Below are 21871 nucleotides of genomic sequence, written 5' to 3' on the forward strand. Positions count from 1 at the left end.
ACAAAAGCCTTACTGGTACATGGAAGGAGAATGAAAAAGTTGAAGAAAGTAGATTTCAAATTTTCTCCTTGCTGCTGAAATTGTACAGCAGTAACTGTTAATATTCCAATGACTTCATTATCCAAAGTTACTGAAATGCCCCTCATATATCCACTGGACAACATCACAAAGCATACCTTGTGTACTTCTACATTATCTGCTTCTTTCAGTTTCAAGGGATCAATTTCACAAGGTTTAGGATTTTCACATATCTAAAACAAGAGTGAGTCTTATATAAGTAGAGAACAATTGTATGTTTCCTCAGATATCAATTCCACAAAATTCAATGAGATTCCCTCCAAGGTTCAGTGTGGATTGGATTGCAAATATGGACTGGTCTCTCTTTTTTAAAGAGAGATAATTTCAACCAGGCTCCCCCACTTTAATATATTTCAATATGCTGTGAAGATACTCCCACTGTAGGAATCTACTTACGTATTACCGTAGATAACACTGTAGATAAATGGTTATTTGCCTACTGTAGTATTGGGCTCTAAGTGTAAGACAAACCAAATAGTTTGTAATTTATCATTCTACAATTGACATTAAGCATCTGTTGTTACTAACAGGATGGGGGGGGACTCTTCCTTTAGAGTTTCTCCTACTGCATCAGCTCCTCTTACATTTTCATACTGCCAATAGTTCACCACCACAAAAAATAAGGGCAGTTAAAATACATGGATAATGCTATCCCTTATATCACTGGAAAGTTTCCATGGACCATTTTATCACCACAGTGGCAGCCTGGCAAATAGGTTTGTATGTCAACCATTTGACTGTACACATAAAGAGAATAACATGCAGATTATCATGTGGACAACCTCTATGCCAGTATTGCACTGTTCTGCTGAAGAGATTGTTTTTAAAAATGCTTGGCAAGCCCTTGCCATATTTTATAGGGGCCACATGGAGCCCCTGCAAAATGTATGTGCTCTTAGAATTTAAAGTTTGCATCTGATACATAAGAAATAATCTGAATACTGAGTCACTGGGCAATATTTCTGACAGAACTGTTCATTGTACTCCTTAACAAAGCTCAGTGAAAAGCACTTTGTTCCTTTAAACTAATTTTAAGGAAAAGCATCCAGACAGTTTAGATAGAAAGAAAAAGACATAGTGGCAACAGAATTTGCAACAGGCTAGTGGAAAAGGAAAGCAGCAGTGCTTGTTCATGGACTATATAGTATGAATGGTCTGGTATAGGGGGTTCTTAGGCTTTGGAAACCTAGTGTCTCAATATTGAGCCTTTATACTGAATTGATGATGAAAATGATGATGATTATTTTAGTTTATTTTTATAGCACTGTAAATGTACACAGCACTGTACATACAAATGATCAAATCAATAAAAATGAAACCTGCCAATGGCGTACAATCTACAAAATACGTATAAAACAATAGGTAATAATATAAAATAAAATTGGTTAAAATAAGCAGGCAACAATTAAAAACAACAACATCAACTATCCAATCAAATATCAGATAGATAATCACACAGTACCTGGGAACACTTCCCTGAACAGGATAGGCTTCAACTCAGATTTAAAAGTGGTCAAAGAAGTGATGACCCGTGTTCATGGGGGGGGGGGGGGGGAGAGAAGGTTCCAGGAGTGAGGGGCAGCAAGTCAGAAGGGACGAATCTGGGACGGGGCAGTGGAGATCCTAGGCTGGGACAGCTGACCCTGACTACTAGAATGGAGGGTACGAGTGGGAGTGTAAAGAGAAAGAAGTTCAGATAAATAAAGAGGGGTCAGCCCACGCAGGGCTTTAAAGGTCAATGACAGAAGCTTATACTAAATACGGAAGGGAAAGGGGAACCAGTGAAGGGATAATAATAAAGGAGAAACATGGTCAAAGCGGCAAGTGGATGTAATGATGTGTGCCGCTGAATGCTGACTAGATTATAAAATATATTTATCCTATTTACAGACTAGAATACATACCTGGGCCAGCGTGGTGAAAGTCAGTGTGTGTGTGTGTGTGTGTGTGTGGAGTACTCCTTTGATGGTCTCCATGTTCAGAGACCAGGAGGCTTTACATGTGGTGCAGGGCACCAGAATGTGGAATGTGATGGGAGCAGGGTCATAGGCTATTTAAGGCATGGCTGGCCCTTCATTTACCTCTTTTGATAATTGCAAGGTAAGGCTCTGGAATGGCCTCTAAAGGCACTAGGACCTCAGAGGCTGACTTGGGTCTTGAGAGGGAGTACCCTGGACTGAGAGCCAGCATGATGTGGTGGTTTGAGTACTGGACTCTGGAGACCAGAGTTTGATTCCCAGCTTGGTCATGAAGCCCACTGGGTGACCATGGGTAAGTCACAGGCTCTCAGCCTCAGGGGAAGGCAATGGCAAACCTCCTTTGAACAAATCTTGCCAAGCAAACCCCATGATAGATTCGCCTTAAGGTCGCCATAAGTCAGAAATGAGTTGAAGGCACGCAACAACAACAACAGAGAGAGACCCAGTTACTAGATTACCCTTGGGACTGAGGTGTTTAGCCCAAGGGAAGGCTGAGGCAGGTAATCTAGGGTAAACACCTGGCCTCATCTGGACCTGCATCAGGTTGCTCCCCATTCTTGCTTCTTTCAGGTAAAATGATATGGCCCTTATTTAACCCAGTTTTCTGTGTCTGGTCTTGTTATTCCATGGTTGGTTATCAAATATGCAACATTTTGACACCTTTCACATATTAAAATTTTGTGATACAATTGATTTTCTTATTCAAAGTACAAAGAAATCTTGCACACTGGCATGACTGCAGCTGAGAAAATAAATCAGGTCTCTGGACAGCAACAGGGGCACCTTAGCTCTGGTACAAATCAGATTTAAATCTCATGTGTTGGCATGATTTTATAGACACCTCAGATTTTTCCAGCATTCTCAATACATCTCAATAGTTTTTATACATGATGCTACTATACCTCATCTAGAATTGGTTTTAAAGTAACTTTCAAGTAGTGCTTTCCAACTATTTTCATCATCTCATCTAGGCATCGAGTAGTTAAGGAATTTCCTCTGAAGATTGTGTTTGCCTCTCTGTAATACAATATGAGAAATTGAAGATTCAACACAAAAGGAATGAATGAATCATAGCCAAAGGTACCTGCTTAGTTTATACTCAGAAAACATGCAGGGAACTGGGTTATTATCTTACTTACATCTCTACTATGGTTAGAGCATTCTGAGTTCACTAGTGGTAAAAGTATATTCATATCTACTAGGTGCTTAAATAATTATCAACTTCAAGCCATCTTTATGCTGAACTTCAAGGAAAAATTCTGCCCTAAACATATATCTATTCTACTGAAATTGACAAATCAAAATCAGAAAAATTATTTGTTGTTATTAACTGCCATCCAGTCAGCTTCAACATATAGTGACTCTATAAATGAAAAAGCCTCTAAAACACCCTATTATTGGCAGGCTTTTCAAAATCTTGCAAACTCAGGGCTGCGGCTTCCTTAAATGAGTTTATCTGTAATGTGGGCTTCCTCTTTTCCTACTGCCTTCCACTTTGCTGAGCATTATCGCCTTTTCTAAGGAATCTTGTTTTCTTATAGTATGTCTGACGTATGATAACCTCAATTTAGTTCCAGGAAAGTTATAGGCTTGATTTGCTCTCATTTACTGGTCATTTTGGCAGCCCACAGTGCCTGTGGAACTCTCATCCAGCACTACATTTCAAATGAGTCGATCCTCTTCATGTCAGCTTTCACAACCATGTAGAGAAATCAGAAATACTATGCAGAGCATATACTAATGCACATAATTTAATTATTAAAATGAACATGTTTTAGTGTAGAGAAATGAGAACTCTAATAATAGGACTTTCTTTCAAACACCTATTCCTACACTAATTAACTTTCTTGATAATAATTTATAGAGGATTTAACTATTATTATAATGCTCACTTCAAAAATGAAGCTGAGAATGCTGTACATCTCCCTTTCAAACTCAGTTCTTACTCTCAATGGTAATATGCATCCACTGCAAATAAATAAATAAATAAATAAATAAATAAATAAATAAATAAATAAAATTTGCCTTCAAATGATCGCTAGGGTGCTTGGGGGCATTTTTGCTACATTTGGGGGGGGGGGGTCGAGGCCAATTAGGTTAAGGAGATCCTTTAAAAAAAAATAACAGGATGCCATTTGGAAGTCACTTCCTGTTCTTTCCTTTTAAAAAACAGCATCTCTGGGGCCTAAAATGTCTTAAGAACTGCCCAAGTGGCAAAAATGCCCTCCATGCCCACTTCAGGGTGTTTGGGGCATTTGGGGGCAACGTCCTCTGTTCTTCTACAACTGGGACTTGATGTTATTTCAAATGCTATTTATTTTTTTAAAAATTAAATGAGTCACTATGATAATCAGTTAATGATGAAATTTCAATAAATTTTTCCCCCAGAAAAATATATTTAACCTCAAACCAAATTCTATTTAAATTTGGCTAATATTTATGGCCACCCAGATTGGTCTTCTCTCCCAGAAGAAGGTGGTTCAAGGATGTCTTTTTAATCTTATTTGATATTCATTTGATATATGCCTTCACAGCCCACTGCAACTGACAGGCACCTGAATTACAGGGCAGGGTAACAGAAGATGGATTGACCATGTTCCTTGCACTTTACTAGATTCTGGAAATCAAGGGATCTTGTCAAACCTTTAAAAATGTGCTCAGCAGTAACATGTCAGTTTGAAGACGCATGTTGGAAATGCTAGCAGAATCTTAAGAATCTTAAATTACTTGTTATGTATCTTTGGCTAAGGCATGTAAATTGAAGAGGTGAAATATTTTTAATACCTACTACCAAAAATAATTTCAAATAAACATGTGAGAAAAAAATTATACAGATATATTTGGCAATAGATGGACACATATGGTAGGGGGACAATGAGAAAAGAGGGAAAAAAACCAAGCACTTACTGAGTATCCTTCAATTCTAATTCTGCCACTGCAGTGACAAATTGTACTAGTGTATTATGATGTAGTAACAATCTCACAAGAGGCAAAATGGCATCATATTTATCACGACACACTTCAGCCAAAATGTAAGCAGTAGAAGCAGAAATTGGCTACAAAAAGGGGAAGATATGACCAAATTAAGTGCCAGTTATACCAAACGGGATAAATAATATGAAGACTAAGCTTTAAAGAAATTCTAAAATGTAAAAAAAATAATATTCTGAATTGTTTCTAAGTTAAGTTATGATGAATGGATTACAAATCATTTTTTCAACAAAAGATTTCAAGTGGAATGTGGGACATCTATTAGCTGTTCATCTCCAATCTTCACCTGCAAGAATTTCATCCAAATTTACTGAAAATGTTAATATTCTGGATTAGTTTTCAGATGTGATAATAGGAAAGGATAACTACAACATGCCCTGTTTATTACAAAAGCAGGAAAGAAATGGAGGACCCATCTTGAATAAAAGTTACGCTCAACAAATTTCACATCCCACCCACAAAAAAGTACTGTATTCTCCCAGTTATAAGAGATGACTTCAGATGTCTCATAGAGAAGAAACATGTTGTCATGTGTCTCACCTTGGTGCAAATGATGTGGACATATATGAAGCCTCCACTATACTTTGAGGGTGAAAAGGATTGGAGCAAAAGAGAAGGAACATTCTCAACTTTAGTGTAAAATGAAGATTACATTCTGCATCAATTGGGCGATGTTCTCATGAACATCATCCAATTCTTTCCTAAATAAATTAGTGGTTCTCAACCTGTGGGTTGCAACCCCTTTGGGGGTTGAACAATCCTTTTTACAGGGGTCACCTAAGACCATTCATAACAGTAAGCAAAATTACAGTTATGAAGTAGCAACGAAAATAATTTTATGGTTGGGGGTCACCACAACATGAGGAACTGGGTTGCAGGATTAGGAAGGCTGAGAATCACTGGTCTAAATTTTCACAATCCTTTTTTAATCACCAAAAATTACATCCCAATTTGGACAATACATGGAAGATTCTTTCAAAAACCTCTAAATATTTGAATGATACAACAAACATTTCCTAGTCCTTAAAGTATAATGGTAAAGGCTATGGCTTATATTTAGTGTTTGATCTATGCCTGAATGAACATCCAAAATCCTAACTAAGGTAGAAAGGATTCCTTGTTTACGCACCAAACTTGGCAAAGCTTGTAGTCAGACAGGAATGTATCTCAAACTGCCACTGTTGTAAAGCAGTCTTGGCAAAAAAATGCCTTTGCATATAATATTCTCTTCACTTAAGAGATCCTAATGGCAAACAGTGGTCACCTGTTATTCTCTTTTCAAGCCTAGAGCTAAATAGGTAGGTATGGGAAATCAAGATAGGCCCATGACCGCTGGAGACTATATTCCTGCGGAGTATGTTCCATCTCCATCCCAAAGCATATTGTGAAGAACAGGAAAGTATGGTAAGAAATATTCAAATGGGGAGAAACATTGTACTGAACTCTGTTTATATTAGCTTTAGCATTCTCTCTTAATTAATCTAAACATGAGATAGAGAAGCTAGAGGAAACTGACAGAAAAAATGACAATTTTGCAAGGAGTAGATACATTCCTTAGCCCAAACTCAAAGGGCACTTTGTATTGCAAAAGCACATAAAGTCGGAAACAAACATCAGGGTGTTTCCCCTACAGAGATGGAACATCACGCTGGCGGATCTACTTTCTGTTGCTTCAAAACTAATCTTGCCTTCCTGATGGCTGAAGGACCTAATATTTGCTTTTTGACTAATAAGAATGGTTACTGCCTGTACAAAGAGTAAGGGGCAACTCTTCAGAACTCAGTAAGAAGATACTATGTTGGGATAGAAACCGTTCAGGCTTCCAGATGTTTCATACTATGACTGTTACAGTTCGAAGGCTTTCATGGCCGGCATCCATTTTTTTGTGGGTTTTTCGGGCTATGTGGTCATGTTCTAGAAGAATTTCTTCCTGACGTTTCGCCAGCATCTGTGGCTGGCATCAGATGCTGGTGAAACATCAGGAAGAAACTCTTCTAGAACATGGCCACATAGCCTGAAAAACCCACAACAACCTACTGTTACAGTTTCTTATCACTGGGAATGGCGGGTTGGACAGATGGAAGTTGCATGCCCAAAGTCTACTGGGTAAAATGTTTCCCACCAATGTACTATATACTTCTCACTAAGGAGGTCAAAACAAGCAGCTCTGTTATTCTTAATATCCAAAGAATTCTTTAGGTGTACTAAAGGACCTATGCATGCTTAGAAAAATTTCTTTGAACTGCAAATCCAATGCCAGATATAGTAAACAGCTTCAGAAATGCTATTTTTCAATGAAGCATATGAGATTGTTCTTTAAAAAAGTTAAAGGCTCTCACAATTGGTCAGTATCACTTGTACTGCTGTTTTGGATTGTAACTACCATTGCTATTCTGGAAATCCTTTTTAAGCCCTTAAAATGCAAGGCAGACTTATGAAACGGCTCAACATGTAAATGAGGCATGAAAGCCAGGCCTCCCATATCCATTCCCTATAAATGTAAAAGAGTCTAAATCCAAACACAAACCCACAACAGGACTACCTCCACTTCTGATGACTTTAGCAGCAAGTTTCTAAGAGAAACATAGTACTCTGATGGAAGTACATAGTCTTCAGCATAACATATATTCAGTCTGAGGGATCCATGATCATCAATTTTAGTAGACTTATTCCCATTCTCTCTTGGTTGAAGAAGGTACCTTTAAAAAAGAGAGAGAGGGTAAATGGAAGGCTTACTGCATGTTTCAAGTGGTATTTCATTTACAAACTACCAAGAAAAGTACATTACTACATTATCATGTTTAGAGGCTGAGTATGAGTTGCAACTGAAGGTTTAGACAGGAAGCATGCTGCATAATCAGGTAGAGGATAGGCAGGGCTACTGCCAAAAAAGCTTATGTAACTGCTCTGGAAGCTTCCAGATCACATACTATGTACACACAGATAACACATATGTGTGAGTCACAGAGACCATAAAGAAGAATTTTAACTTATACAAGGAGAAATTGACGGACATGCACAACTGGCACACATTCCTGCTATAAACTAGAGGACAGCTGCAGAAGACAACTTGGCGCACAGCACTTTAATGCTCGGGGCTTGCCATCCATGTGAGCTTGAGTCAACGAATGGCAAGCCTGTGTATGGGGCAGGAGCACTGTAATTTGTTTTAACAATGTGACAAGATACCTTTTGTTCAATTTCTTACCATGCTTGGAAGGAATCACTTCCTAACACCTTAACAGGAATCCTAATTTCTCCTAGGAAGAGGTCTTGCACCAAATTACCATTGTTCCATAAATCAATTCTGAAAGTTAAATAATAATAATAATATGCCACTATAATTATTATATTCCACATTAATATAATTTTTAAGAGACGTTATCTGATTTAATGTCACATAGAGCATCACACCAACTCTGCATGCAAACACACAAGGTTATAATCTCACTCTCAAGAGTTTCTTTACGTTAAGGGGAAATGTCTTATTTCTATAGTAGGCAACCACGGAAATGTCAGCATAGTGATTCAAAATGAAACTATATCAATAAGATAAAAGCAATACTGGATGGTACTGTGGCAGTCAAAGAAAAGAGCAAGTGACATTACCATTTTCTACTCAGGCATTTTAAATTCATTTTTACTTTCATTGTATTCCCATTTTATTGCTTATCTGACTCAACCCTGACACTTCAGTGACACATGCATTGATTTTTATTTTTCGCAAAAACATTTCAAGTTCTCACAACCTTAAAAGCTATAAAAGTCCCAAAGGCATGCACTCTGGGTTGCTGAGTCTTACCTCACAGTTATTTCTGTTAAGACAGCACATATATTAAGAAGAAGAAAAATAAAATCCATTGTGTTGTGGTGTAATTGATGTCCCCTTTTGCCTCCCTACAAAATATATCTACTCTGACATTATCATATATACTTGATCATAAGTCAACCTCATGTATATGTTGAGGGCAGATTTTAGGACCAAAAATATGGATTTTGCTAAGACTCATGGATAGATCTAGGTAAAACTCAGGGGGATGTAACGAAGTAACTAAAGGATGAAGTAAAGGAAGATAATGCCAAAGAACAAAATTCCAGAAGGCATAACTATTTGTCCTCAAGCTGAAGGATGGACAGACAAGAGAGTGGGGGTGGGGTTGAGTTCAGTGCTTCCAGGAAAGATTAGACTCTTTCCTTTCACCAGGAGATAGTTCCTTTTTTTAAATAGGAGTCAAAGTACAGTAGATACATTGACCCGTGGATAAATCGACTCAGGGTTTTGGGTCAATTTTTGTCTAAAATTTCTAGACTTATACATGATTATATAGAGTCACTCTTATGTTCCAGACTCTCTATCAGCATGTTAAGAAGTAAGCTATTCCTTACAAGTAGCTAATCAAATCATGGGGAGGCGTTACAAACCGCCACTTTGCGGCAGTCTCCAGGCGCTGCTGTTTGCTCCGCGAGGGAGCCGCCGCAGCCAAACCACGCAGCTCCCTTATGGAGCAAAAAAGAAGCTCCAAAATGGAGCTTCTTCTGGTGCTGTGCTAATGAAGCTGCAAGGCGCCAATGGCACACTCGCAACGTCATTAGCGCTGTGCGACGTGCGGACGCACAGCGTCCGTTACGTCAAGATGGCGGCGGCCGTGTGGAACGGCCGCTGCCATTTGTTAAGGACAGAGTCCGTAACAGGAGTAGGGGCGTCTGGAAGAGACGCCCCTTTTTTAAACTGGGACGTCCTGAGGACGTCCCAAGTGGCGGTTTGTAACCCGCCATTGTGAATGACTCTCATGACTCCACTGAAGCAGGATTTGGAGTGGGATATTATTATTATTGCGCCTTAAGTTCACATGGCGCTTTACATAATGAGCAATCAAAATTCAAATAAAAGCCTGCCTACAGCATACAGTCCAAGAGCAAAAATAAGATATAGGTTTGTCTATTCCTTACAGCTCCTCTTACAGCTTCCAGTATGTTTTCCTCTAGAACAGAGATAGGAACTATGCAATTGACCAGATGAAGATAGATTGCAGCTTCCAGCATTCTTCAGCATTAGCTTTGATGGCTGTGGCTGCAGGAAGTTATAGTCAAAATTTGGAGTATTGCATGATTCCCATCTCTGCCCTACATCAAAGGCAACTGGAAAAAAAGAGTGTAAGCCCTAAACTAGTTGTAACATTTAAGTTGAAATCCTACAGGCATGGTGCCACTGAACTTAATAAAATTAGTCAGGAACAAGAGTGTATTACTCCCAAATGTGTATAAAAAGTAATATACTTTTAAAAGTCATTTTTTTAATATACTGTACTAGAATTGTTACACAAATTAAGCAGTGGAGCAAGTGTTCTACTAACAGATTCATTTCAGGTTTGAAGTCGTTTTGAATGCATGTAATTTTACACTACCAAGTTGGAGGTTTTGTATCTTGGCAATTTTTAGAAATCACTAAGTCATTTCTTCATTTTATTATAACTTTATTTGCTTGAATGGAAACAGCAAAATTAATATTAATATGCTAAAGAATATACCTGACTTCCAGCTTTTCAATATCTTCTTCTTCCACCTGAAACTGTGACTTTTTGGTGTAACTACTGGACCTGGTTACCTGTAAATAAAATTTGCAAAGTAATTTGTTTCTTCTTTCATACGACTCATTAAGTCCACAGTTTGAAGTCCATGCCTTCCCCATACTATTCATCTACTATGGAGAAAAAAAAAATCAAAATTTCATTTAAAAACATTTCCCAATATATAAGGTATAAAGGTAAAGATTTCTCCTTTGACAAGGTTGTCAAGTTATATCCTACTGTAGGGGGCAGTGCTCATCTCCATTACTAAGCTGAAGAGCCAGAGTCATCAAACATGACTCTGTGATCATGTGGCCGCATGACTGCACAGAACACTGTTACCTTCTCATTAAAGTGATACCTATTTATCTACTTGCACTTTTACAGCTTTCAAACTGCTAGGTTGGCAGAAGCTGGGACTAGTGATGGGAGCTCACTCTGTCATGCAGCACTTGGGCATCGAACTGCTGACCTGCCAATCTTGCAGTCGTCAGCCAGCGTTTTAATCACTGAGCCACCGTGTCAGTATTTAGTATATTTTATATACTAAAATATAAAAGAAGCCCCCATTTTTAATGTCTTATTAGGCTTCCTTGGACCCTGGATTAAAGTTTAGAATCTAGGCTAGTACTGTTCCATCATGGCAAAGATAGGCTTCCACAGCATTAACAATGATGCTCTCATGATGCTGCATTGCTATGTTGATGATAAAAGATTCTTCCTTGCTCTTCAGAGGACACAATCGTTTCTTTTCCCTCTGTATAGCTTTCTAAAGTGTGTCATAATCCTGCCTGTATAGTTGGCCCTCAACTTTTGCAGGGGTTAAGGGTGTAGGATCCCTGCACAACTGGAAAAACCACTATAATACAGGCCTGCTATTTTTCATTACCCGACAGAACAATTGTCTAGGCATTTCTAGGTCCTCCACTGTGGAGGTCAACTTCCACTGGGTGTTTACCATAGAATTGCACTGGAGGACCTATAAATGTTTAGAGAGAATATATTTCTCTTTTCTTCTCTCTTGAATAATACCTAATGAAAGCTCCCACCCTTTTTTTAACGAGGCCTTGTGTTTAATCCATTTTCATTTCCATCTCTTTGCCCACAAAGTATCATTTGCCATCCTTCTCTCTCCTGTTTTCTTCTATTATCTATCCTGGATCATAAGGAATCTGACTTTATCTATGTAATACTGTAAGACACTACATTTCTGTTGATATATGTGTTTTTAAAAATTGTTTCTCAGTGACTTAACAAATCAGAAACTTTAACAGCATCAACTGACAAAGCAACACACCAACGAATTATTTTGATAGAAAATTTGTTACCTCAAAATAAAATGTTTCATTAAATTGTGGATTGCTTGTTTTCTTCTTTACTTTTGTCTTCTTTTGGTCATTCCTGTTCCAACACAGTATGGTTTTACTATATAAAACTTCAAGCGTATAACTGTAAAAATATTATACTGATTTGAACAAAACATGCAGTTAAATCATTTATGAAAAATCCTACTTCAAATAGAAAGGAAGTTTTGGTATTATCAATCACTTGAACTTATATTACCCAAATGAACTTCATATGAGCACTGGTATTTAGAACAGCTGGGCGTTTGAATACAAAAATGGTTTTTAGATAAATTCATACATCACTTTCATTTATCCCCCTAATTTTGGCTACTAACAACTATTTGTAATGGGGATTTAAAAATCTGCTTGCAATGTGTTTGGGTAGGATAGTGACCAGGAAAAAGATGCATACAGATCATGCTCTTTTCAACAACCCAGAAAAGTAGTGACATGCATTATAGTCTGAAATACATTGAAATGATTAGCATGAAATACAATAGCCAGCATTTGCTCATGGTTCTTATCTACTTCCAATTTCATACACACTGACACACCATTCCTCTCCGAACTCTCCTCTGATGCACACTGAGATGCACTGGACCAAAATGTGAGGGTAACATTGAGCCATGCTGAGAAGTCCCTTCCCCAAAATCTGCATGTGTACTCTGAATGACTATATGTTTTTGTCATGTGCACATTTATACAGGTGGAGTCTCCCTTGTCTGGAATTCTAAAATCCAAAATGTTACAAAAAAACAAAACTTTTTTCATGGGTGGCTCAGATAGTGATACCTTTGCTTCCTGATGGTTCAGTGTTCAGAAACTTTGTTTCAGGTACATTATTATTTTTTTAAAAATGTATAAAATTATAGGTGTTTCATATACACCTATACCATGTGTATAGGTGTATATGAAACATAAATGATTTTGTGTTTAAACTTTGGTCCCATCTCCAAGATACCTTATTATGTACACATATGCAAATATGTACTGTATATGCAAAATCCAAAATATTTCTGGTCCCAAGCATTTTGAATAAAGGAGATTCAACCTGTATGTGCAAAGGTTTTCAAACAACTGGGAATCTTGCACAATCCAGGCTGTGCAGAAACACTCACAGGTACAATTGCAGACCAAAAGGGTGCTTCCCTGTGAACATCTGCACTGTATATGCAGATCTCAAGAAAAGGACTACCCAAAAGAACTCAACTGATGCAGTCCTGCTCCTCTTTCGTTTGTTGGACCAAAATTCTGAAGGAAGTATTGTGTAGCAATTAAAGAGTCATACTAGGAAACACTAGATTCAAATCCTTGCTCATTCATGACTCTTGGATGACCTTCAGCTGACCATTCTCTTTCAGCTCGAACTACTTCACTTGCTTGTTTTTAAGATAATGGAGGGGGCATATTATTGTACATCAGGCTCCTTCAAGCAACAATTGGTTAGCATAGCACTTAAGACTGAAGTAGAAATGTATTTTAAAGGCAGTAGTAACTAGTTATTCTTAATATAAAACCCCACATGTATTTATTCTTACATTAATGTACACAATATACTGAGCCACAAAGAAGACACTGTGTCAGGAAGACCTATCACATTCTCCCAAGCTGTGTTAGCATCATATTCCCTTATTTTAGCAAAGCAGTTTCCCAACTACAGTAGACTCACTGAATCAGTTGGTGTTTTGTAACTACTAATGATTTCTTATTGTCATTGCTGCTACCATGTTTAATTTATGACAACCTTAAAGCAAATTTGTCATGGGTTTTTCTTTTCAAGATTTATTCAGAGGGAGTGTGACTTGCCCAAGGCCACCCAGTCAGTTTCCATATCCAGAGAGATTTGAACCTTGATCTCCCTAAATCCAAGTCCAGCACTCAAAACGACTGCACTATGCTGGCTCTCAAAATCTGATACCATCAATGATTTAATGGCAAATCAATTTATTTTCCATGAATTACCAAAACAATTTAAACTAATAATTTACCATTCAGCAATATATTCAATGAGTCAGTTCTAATTGGGATTAACAATTAGATTGATTCTCAAATTAGCACTATTACAAATAACACTAAATTTGTCTTTCAGTTGTTTTTTGCTGAATTATACTTAGGCAGTTTCAATACATCTTAAATTATTACCTTGAAGGACCCACAACAGATACTGTAGCATAAGGGTCACAATTTTGTCCATTGATAAGAGGTAGACCATGACATTCCTTCAAACTAGAATGAAAAGCAAGAAAAAGAGAAATGTAAAATAATCCAGGTTTTTAAAACATTCTGATAGGCAGAGACACATTATATTGGTGGAGATTCTACATTTTAATTTTCTTACATCTGCTACAAATGAACTCCCCATCAAACAAATCAAGTAGACAGAAACAGTCATCTTTCATTTGTAGTTTTCATTGCAATTGTTGAAAAAATAGGACAAATTATATGTGACTTTCTTCACAGAGATCAGCAACCCAAGTGTCAATTTTCCACTGTACATAAATAAAATATAGCAGCATGCAGTGAGACTGCACATTGTAAAGTCACAAATCTTCCTGCATGTTCTGCTTTACAGGTTGAGTTTCCCTTATCTGGAATTCTGAACTACTCCAAAAACCTAAACTTTTTTTCAAGGGTGGCTGAGATAGTGACACCTTTTCTTCCTGATGATTCAGTGTAAACAAACTTTGTGTCATGCACAAAATTATTAAAAATATTGTATAAATTACCTTTAGGCTACGGCAGCATGAGCTTCCATAGGTTAAAGTCTACTTCCTCAGATGCATAAGCAGATTTTAGTCTATGAAAGCTCTCCCTGTCAATTTCTGGCTTTCAGTTAATCTCAAAGGTGCTACAAGATCTCCTTACATGCTGATTCTACAAACTAACATGGCTGTATCCTTGAATTCTACCACTTTAGACTGTGGGTATAAAGTGTATATGAATCAATTTATTTTGTGTTTTGACTTGGGTCTCATCGCCAAGATATCTCTTTATGACGAATATGCAAATACACAACCTTCAAGATGCGAAAAAATAAAAATAAAATCCAAAATACTTTTGGTGTCATGCATTTTGATAAGGGATATACTACCTGTATTGTTATACTACCAGGGAAATTCACAATGGATGCATCTGGACAGCAGAAATAATCCAGTTTGACTCTATTTTAACTGCCATGGTTCAATGCTATGGCATTCTGGGATTTGTAATTTGGTGGGACATTTAATTTCTCTGTCAGAGGGCTCTAGTGCTAAAAGCAAACTACCATTGCCAGGATTCCATAGCACTGAGCCATGGCAGTTAAAGCAGTGTCAAACTGGCTTATCTTTGCAGTGTGGATTCATGCATGCTATGTGATGCATGCTGTTACACTATAAAGAAGCCTGAAAATATAACTGAGATTCTGAGACCTGCTAGCATACCACGAAACTAGGGCCTCCGAATGAAGAGCTTCATGAACTTTACCACTGCTAAAAGCAATTCCCCAATATGCTTAGTAAAGAAACAAAACTGTGGAATTACTTGTTGTCTGATCCCTTGAAATGCTGCGCTAACACATCAGAGAAGCAATGGATTAAGACTGGGCCTCTTACTGGCCCAATACCACAACTAGAAAGGTTGTGATGGTATTATTCATCTGGGGAAACAGATAACATTTATACAGATGATAGGTCTATGAATACGACCAAACATCACTTTGTACAAGATATTAAGATAGTCAAGTTGGAAGAATCTCATTATTTACATAAAATGGAATAACTACTACTTAACAATTGGGTATTATCATTTGTCTTTTATTATTAGTTGCATTACAGTCTAAATCATAATATGACCTGTCAACTTAGAATTCACCAAGAAAACAAGAGCAGATTTACACATGAACTGTTTTAGCAGTATAAAGGTGAGTAAGAACTGATTTAGATGCTACTAAAATTAAAATGTATCAGTCTTCAATCAATAAACTTTCACAGACTGGACATTCTGTTAGAGTCTCTCTATATGGCAGACAAGCTTCAAACTTCATTCCCACTTGCTGAACTGCAATCCTCATCAAGCACAGCCAACAGTAAGAAGTACAAAGAATTGCAGTCAAACATCTGGAGGGTCACAAGTGGCCACACTTCACTTATACAAAATAATTCCTATAGGCCTGTGCATTATTAGAAGATTTAAAATATTATGTGTGATCATTTGATGGAACTGAACTGAATTTTCTAAGTGCAGTCAACTAATTTTCTATTGACTTTCGTTGTCTCCTAAAAACAGTGTGTTACTGTGAGGCTGACCACCCTCATATCCTGTGGTTTAAGTGATTTTTGTCTCAGAGGCACTGTCTCTTTCCTGAAAGCATCCTATGGATGCATCAGAGAATGTCTGACATCCTGTGAATCAGGTCTAATTGCTCAGGATTTCACAAAGATTAATTACATTTTTTCTTTGAATGATTATCTCTGACTGATTTCTGTAAGCCTTTCCTATTGTGAGCAACCCAATGGGGACTGGCTCACAGCCTTCTTCCAGTTGAACTGGCTTTGCTTTAAAAAAAAAATGAAGCAGCAATTTCAAATGGTATGAATGTAGATCCCCCCACAATGTAGTTTCTTTTGAATAGAATATGCAGCAAGTCATGGGATAGCATTCTATTTTGTGCTTACTGTTTTGTTTTTTGTTTTTTAGGAAGGGTGGACTCAAGACTACCATATATACTTAACTATAAGTGGACCTCATTCATAATTTGAGGGTAGGTTTGGTATTAAAATGATGGATTTTGATATGACCCATGGATGTCGAGGGTAAAACCTAGGGGCATGTAACAAAGGATAAAGCATGAAACAAAATAAAATGATGCCAAAGAACTTACAAAATTCCAGCAGACAGAACTATTTATGCTCATACTAAAGGCTGGACAGATGAGAATTGAGGGGAGGTCAGTGGTTCCAGGACAGATTATGCTCTTGCCTTTCACCAGGGGATGTTTCCTTTTTTAATAAGAGTTAAAGTACAGTATGTACATTGACCTGTGGTTAAGTCAATTCAAATTTTGTGGTCATTTTTTGGACTAAAATTTCTAGACTTATACATGAATATATACAGTATTTTCTTCAATGAAAATGTGTGCTTGCACAGTTTTACTTATTTGTTTTATAAATGACTATACTGCCCAACTGACATATTTCTTTGGACAATTAATAAACATAAAAAAACAAAACTCAATAAAATCTAAATCTAACCTATTTAGCACCAAAGCATCAAAAATAGGGTGCTGAATGACACAATGAAATTTAAATGGCAAAAGCAAGAAAACAACGATTAAAAGTCTTCCAGAAGAGGAAGGCTTTAGTCCCTAAATATATTTGCTTTATTAAAATATTGATATCTGTATATTATAATCCCTATGTGCTTAGACTAAAATCAATGCAAACAATTTAATTTCAATTACCTAAAATATATATAATACATATAAACATATATTAAAAAGAGCTAAGATACATACGGGTAACCAGTGCAGTTGACACAGCATTGGAGTAATAAGTCCCAAAGAACTTATCCCAGAAAGCAAAGGAGATGCCAGGCTGAGCTTACACTTGAGAACCCTGTTGGAAAAACCACTTGGGTTTCCCATGGCTGCACCATATGTGCTGATTTTACTTCTCTCATTTATTTCCTTTAACTATAACAAAAGAACTGATGTGCAAACCAAAGCGAGCAAGATAATATGAGACCACCTCATCTTGATTTCATCCTTTTGCAAACCCTGTTTCTACTCTCTCAAAACTGTGAATCTCACAAAGCCAGAAAATACATGCATATATGAAAACTGCTGATAATATTACATGACACAGTATCAACTTTTCTGCCTTCTTCCTGAGTTTTGCCAACATTACAAACAATGCTAACTAAAATGTTATGTGCAAAAAGCTGGTTTGCTACTACAAGCGCTCAGACTGCACACAAAGGGTCCAGAAATCAAGAGGCATGGGCTGAAAAGCAACTGTTTCCTCAACGCAGAAAGGGGCTTTGTGTTTGCTCATGGCTCAAACATTGGTGTAGCTATCTCTGGACAAGTAACATAACACAATAATGTACCTAAACACTCAGCCAAGACAGCATAATATCCTGCCTAGGGTTTTTGAAACATGTATTTGTTTATGATTCAAATATTACCCTTAGGCCAAAGAATTCAACTTGGCACTCTCTAAGATGCTGATTTGACTCCAAATTCCATCTATCCAAATCAGCATGACCAACAGTCATAGACGGTGGGAGCTGCTGGCCAATATCATTTGAAGGGATACAGCCACCCTTCCCACCCATCTACTAGGTGATATATCAACATCTGATTATTTGAATGAAGCTCTACTGATTTGTTTACACACAGAGGCTTACATAAATAAAATCATTATTTGAAATATAGCTCAGAGGTATCATACCATAGTTGTGATTTACGGTTTAACACAAAATTAGAGATGGGGCAAAGACAACATGGGCAAGTTTAGAAACTGAGCTCTCATCATCCAGAAATCCTATACTTAATGTATGCCAGGCACATCTGAGGTGCTCACATTGGGGGCACATGCAAAGAAATAGGGATGGGGTGAATGCTGCACCAAATAGAAAAGGTGCTAAAGGCTTCAACTATGATACTTAAGCACCATTCTTGCCAAACTGCATACCTCCCAAACTCTCAGTTAAAGTAGTCTCCCAGGCAAAAGAAACTGCAAAATCACCCAAACCTTGGCAGGAAACAGTAGCCTAAATCCAAGTGTTACCCCCTAGAACAGGGGTGGGCAACCTTTTTGAGCTGGGGGCCGGGTTGCTGTCCCTCAGACAACTGGGGGGCTGAAGCCAAAAAATAAATAATTAAATAATTATTTAAAAAATTAAATATATAAATAAACCAGGACAAATGTAGGACAAAATTTTCAAATGGAAGACACTTTTTTTTAAAAAAATGGAGGACACGCAAAAAAATTTGCTGATTTTTAAAAAAATGTTAGTATAAATGCATGTTTCTGAGGCTTCTATAGACAATTGCCCCCCAAAGGCCCCGGCGGCAATCGCTGGCAGGACCGAGCTGGGGCCGGTCCCAAGGCCTTGCTGGGCCGCATCTGGCCCGCGGGCCGCAGGTTGCCTACCCCTGCCCTAGAAGAACAGGACCCTTGAACTAATGGGAATTTGGTTTACCATTCCAGTGATTCAGGGCCGAAGTGACCCAAGTCCGCTCTAGCTGGAAACAGGTTAGGACTGCTCTGACTAGACAGTCAGTTTTTGAAGTGGGCTGTGGCCTCAGGATAGAACCCATGCCGCTAGGAACCAGATTATTCCAGCTCCTTTTTGCTCTGATTTAAAGGACTAAAGTGCGGTTTAGGGCTGCTTTGGAGGCGTGCATTGTGTGAATGCCACATCTCCAAAGCATCTGGAAGCTGCTTCGTTTGGTCCATCTGTTCTGAATTATGAATTATGAGATAGGCTGTTGGGTGATGGACATTTATCCATCACTAAATAAAACATTTTAAGTCATTGAGATCACCAACACGAAATAAATAACCAACTAACTAAAAAGCATTCTTGCATGATTTTGTTAAGTGCTTTGTACATAAATTTCCCAAAATTATGGTCACAACAGTTTTATTAACATCTTTAAGTATTTTATAAGCAAGCATAACTAGAATGAGTATGATCTTACTGTACAACTAGCTGCTGGCACACTGATCCATTATCCGTAATCAATTCATTCAGTTTTAATTCAAGGTGAACTTTCCCCTGTCAATAAAAAAAAGGAAAAGAAAGGTTTTGGTGAAAGATCTTGGCATACAAAAAATTAAGCTCTATACTCTTCCAAAATGTTTTCTGATTACTATGCCTAGGTTTAAGAAATGTTAGCAAAAAACAGACAGTCCTTCCTTAAAGGGGCAAAACCAAAACATGACTGAAGTTGCTTTTGTAGATTCCTAATGAATTCTGACCCCCATTTGGCCTTCTTAAAAAAATATATCACAGGATAAGACATGTAGAATCCATACACATGTACTAAGCTACACATAACTATTCCCTGAAAGTAGAATAATTTATCAGTTGCCCTTGGTGGCTTGCCCCTTCCAATTCTGTTCTGATGTGTGTGTGTGTATGTGCTTTCAAATTGTCTATTTACTTTTGGCAACACCATGAATTTTATAGGGGTTTCCTCACAACAAATACTCAAAAGTGGTTTTGCCATTTCCTTCCTCTGAAATATAGGTACTTTGGTAAAAGCATAAGATGCTTACAAGGCTTTTCCATTGTCAAGGGCAGAACACATAAGTTGAAATTACAAATGTAAAGAACCTTTCAAGAAGTTTGAGGTGTTTTTCTTCAATTTTTTTTAAAAAAAGAGTATTTGGATAAAGCAGGCCTAGAGAACTTTTGATACTCCAGTTATTTTTGATTTCCAATTCCCAGCTGACCCAGACAGCACATCCAATGGTAAGAGACAGTGGGAGTTGCAGTTCAAAACACCTAGGGGCCACCATTTTCTACTTGAGGATAAAAGACAGAGAACATATTAACGATTAGCAACAGTATAAATTATAGGAAGTGAAAAGTAGGAGCAGAATATTCAAAGGAAACTTGATAGAAATAAATTATTTCCTTTAAAAAATAGATATTTTTTACCATTTAGATTGGATTTTCTGATTTCAATTGGATTTTGTATTTAAAACAGCTTTCAAAACTTTCTTAAAACAACTAGTAAAAAAAAAGACAGAACCACAAACAGTAATAGTATAACTTCTAATTATAGTCTATGAATATGTTAACAGCAGTTTGTGGAAATGGGAGATAAACTCATCAGTTTTTCTACAGGTGATATATATGAAGCACATGCTCTTTCCCTCTGATCTGTTTCCCCTTTGTAAAGGCAAAGACAGAGAGGAACAGTGAACAGAGAATTTGATGGAGTAGATCTAAACAGGAACAGTCTGAATATACAGTTGGCCCTCCGTTTTTGCGTGGGATCCATTACGGACCCCCTCACAAAAATGGAGGCTCACACATATTCAAGCCCCATAGGTTTGAATGGGGCATGCCCCTGTCCACGCACCATTGAAAATAGCGGAGGTTGTCCCTCCGCAGATATTCAAGGTCCTGGATCTCAGATCCACAAATTAGGAGAGGCGACTGTACATTCAAAGGGTCCCTTTTTGATGGATTAAACAAATCAGAGTGATTATCATAGAATCATGGAGCTGGAAGAGACAAGGGCCATCCAGTTCAACAAACTGTCATGCAGGAAGACACAATCAAAATACTCCTGACAGAGGGTCATCCTCTGTTTAATTGTTTAGTGCACATAGCTACCCTCTAATGAAACCTACATCTTTGGGTATGTATTAAAGTTACATGAAACAGTAATGTATTTTACTAAAGACATTAATTAAATGAAATTCTTCACTAGTTATTTAATCTGATTTACATAATTAAAACCAAATTAAACCTTCAGAGAAGTGATTTAAATCATAATCTAAATTGTTATTTAAATCAAACTAACCCTGATTCAAAATGGATGAAAACATAGTGGAACCTTGAGCATGGCGGGAGAAGGGGAAATACATAGACTGGTGTAGTTTCACCAGCCAATTATAGAGTCAGAGACAAACAACAGAATAACTGAATTGGCCTAACTATTCACATATTTGCCTCAACCTAAGTTGAAAGCACATATATTACTTGGAAGACATGCCCACACACTCAATCATCTTCAAATATTCAAAACTGAAAGTACAGTAAAACATTAAAAAGTCTAATAAACAAGCCCATAAATGACAGTTATCCATGACTGCTAAAGAAATACTCATGCTCAATGGTAGTTAATGACAATAATGACATCATGTCATGCCTGATCATGTTTGCCCCCTCTGAAAAAGTTTGATTT

The 21871-nt window shown here is 37.4% G+C and overlaps 1 protein-coding gene across 5 annotated transcripts in view; it reads right to left on the bottom strand.

Annotated features, from left to right (window-relative positions):
* The window catches only part of RASA2 (RAS p21 protein activator 2), a 60837-nt gene that overhangs the window by 21246 nt on the left and 17720 nt on the right, over positions 1–21871 (bottom strand). For 3 of the 5 annotated variants that reach the window (XM_089509136.1, XM_089509133.1, XM_089509135.1), the window contains exons 5-13: positions 19649–19725; positions 14104–14187; positions 11944–12016; positions 10577–10653; positions 8257–8355; positions 7576–7747; positions 4965–5113; positions 2960–3074; positions 177–251 (exon numbers count right to left, since the gene is read on the bottom strand). In XM_089509136.1, coding sequence (XP_089365262.1) covers positions 177–251; positions 2960–3074; positions 4965–5113; positions 7576–7747; positions 8257–8355; positions 10577–10653; positions 11944–12016; positions 14104–14187; positions 19649–19725 — 921 coding nt within the window. Of the gene's footprint in view, positions 1–176; positions 252–2959; positions 3075–4964; positions 5114–7575; positions 7748–8256; positions 8356–10576; positions 10654–11943; positions 12017–14103; positions 14188–19648; positions 19726–21871 lie in introns of those variants that run through there. The other 2 variants (XM_089509134.1, XM_089509137.1) reach the window with 2 other exon arrangements.

This window comes from Sceloporus occidentalis, unplaced genomic scaffold, assembly GCF_023333645.1.
Source record: "Sceloporus occidentalis isolate IW3139 unplaced genomic scaffold, rSceOcc1.0.p SCAF_2, whole genome shotgun sequence".
NCBI classification, from domain to species: domain Eukaryota; kingdom Metazoa; phylum Chordata; class Lepidosauria; order Squamata; family Phrynosomatidae; genus Sceloporus; species Sceloporus occidentalis.